We start from the raw sequence: 1,235 nt of genomic DNA on the forward strand, positions 1-1,235 counted from the left end.
AACTGCAAATGGATCAATGACGGGCAGAAAATGTTGCATCTGATTCTAACCGGTTTTGCTCCGTTTTAAATTAAAGGGGCTTGAATGACAAACATCTAGCTCAAGCATAATACGAACACTAAAATGTGCAAAATAACACCTTATATCTAATGAAAAATGCGCCCCAAAAAAGGCAGGTTTATGACAGTTTGTTGATAGCAAACCTTGTTATGGTTGGTTTTCGCGGCTACGTTTTCCCACATTTAATAATGCTTTCTTTACAACCGCAGCACACAGAAGTGGAAAAAAACGACAGAAAAAAATCTCAAAAAATGAAACGTAAACAAATGAGCAAACACAAACGAGAGGTTATTTCTAAAAGAAGGCACAGTTTATTTCTGGGTATTTTAATCCACGGCAGGAATTTGTATTTCGCGGCAATTCCTTGACATACCGATGTAATGCCGCCAGCCAATCATCTTGTCGGAAAACACTGACGCACTGGTAAAAGAGCCAATCAGCTATAGCAGAAGGCGGGCTTGTCAGCACAAACGCGCCAGCGCCAATTTTTAACAGTTCGTATAAAGAAATGCATACAAACCGTATAAAGCATAAGGTAAGTTATTTTCAGGTAAACTACAATGCATAAACGCGACATATTGGTGTGTTACGCTTTCTCACAGTAACGTTAACACTTCATAAAAACCCAAGAGCGCCCAAACTCAACAGCTCACAGAGATGTGATTTTACTGACAATAAAAGAAAACTCACCTTCAGGTAAATCCTCCATGCATTCAAACGTTATCTCAAACTGAAACGGGTTTCCAAATGGGCTCGGGTTGTCCAAAACAGCAACATTTAACACCTGTACCTTTGCCATGACAGAAAATTAAGACGCACTTCAACCTCGAAGATTAATTTGGCTGCAAAGAATCCTAAACTAKTACTGAGCACTGTTCTGTCGCAGCTCTACAGCCGGCTGTCGARTCGTGTAGTTAAAGTTCAAGCCTTTATTCTCAGAGAACACCTACACAACCCATCGGCGGCTTGGCAAGAGGAAGTGCGTCACTTTCTTTTTTTTCTTCTCCGCTGATGACGCATTCATGAATAATGTGCTGCAGCCCCCTAGCGTTCATTTAGAAAACAGCAGCTAAAGATCTCAGGACAAAAACAGCGCCCACTCACTCTAACAATGTTTTTTGGATAAATGTATTTCAAAATATTACTATTTACTAATTTGTTTTAAAAAATTAGAA

The 1,235-nt window shown here is 39.6% G+C and overlaps 2 protein-coding genes across 2 annotated transcripts in view; both read right to left on the bottom strand.

The window, feature by feature from the left end:
- The window catches only part of asf1bb (anti-silencing function 1Bb histone chaperone), an 18,842-nt gene extending 17,787 nt beyond the window's left edge, over nt 1-1,055 (bottom strand). Inside the window, exon 1 of the mRNA XM_008434917.2 lies at nt 751-1,055. Coding sequence (XP_008433139.1) covers nt 751-859 — 109 coding nt within the window. The 5' untranslated portion in view covers nt 860-1,055. The remainder of the gene's footprint in view (nt 1-750) is intronic.
- Nucleotides 920-1,235, bottom strand: part of LOC103462413 (complement C3-like) — a 21,001-nt gene continuing 20,685 nt past the window's right edge. The window contains exon 16 of the mRNA XM_008405182.1: nt 920-1,006. Coding sequence (XP_008403404.1) covers nt 920-1,006 — 87 coding nt within the window. The remainder of the gene's footprint in view (nt 1,007-1,235) is intronic.

The sequence above is a fragment of the Poecilia reticulata genome, linkage group LG1 (genome assembly GCF_000633615.1).
Source record: "Poecilia reticulata strain Guanapo linkage group LG1, Guppy_female_1.0+MT, whole genome shotgun sequence".
Classification (NCBI taxonomy): Eukaryota; Metazoa; Chordata; class Actinopteri; order Cyprinodontiformes; family Poeciliidae; genus Poecilia; species Poecilia reticulata.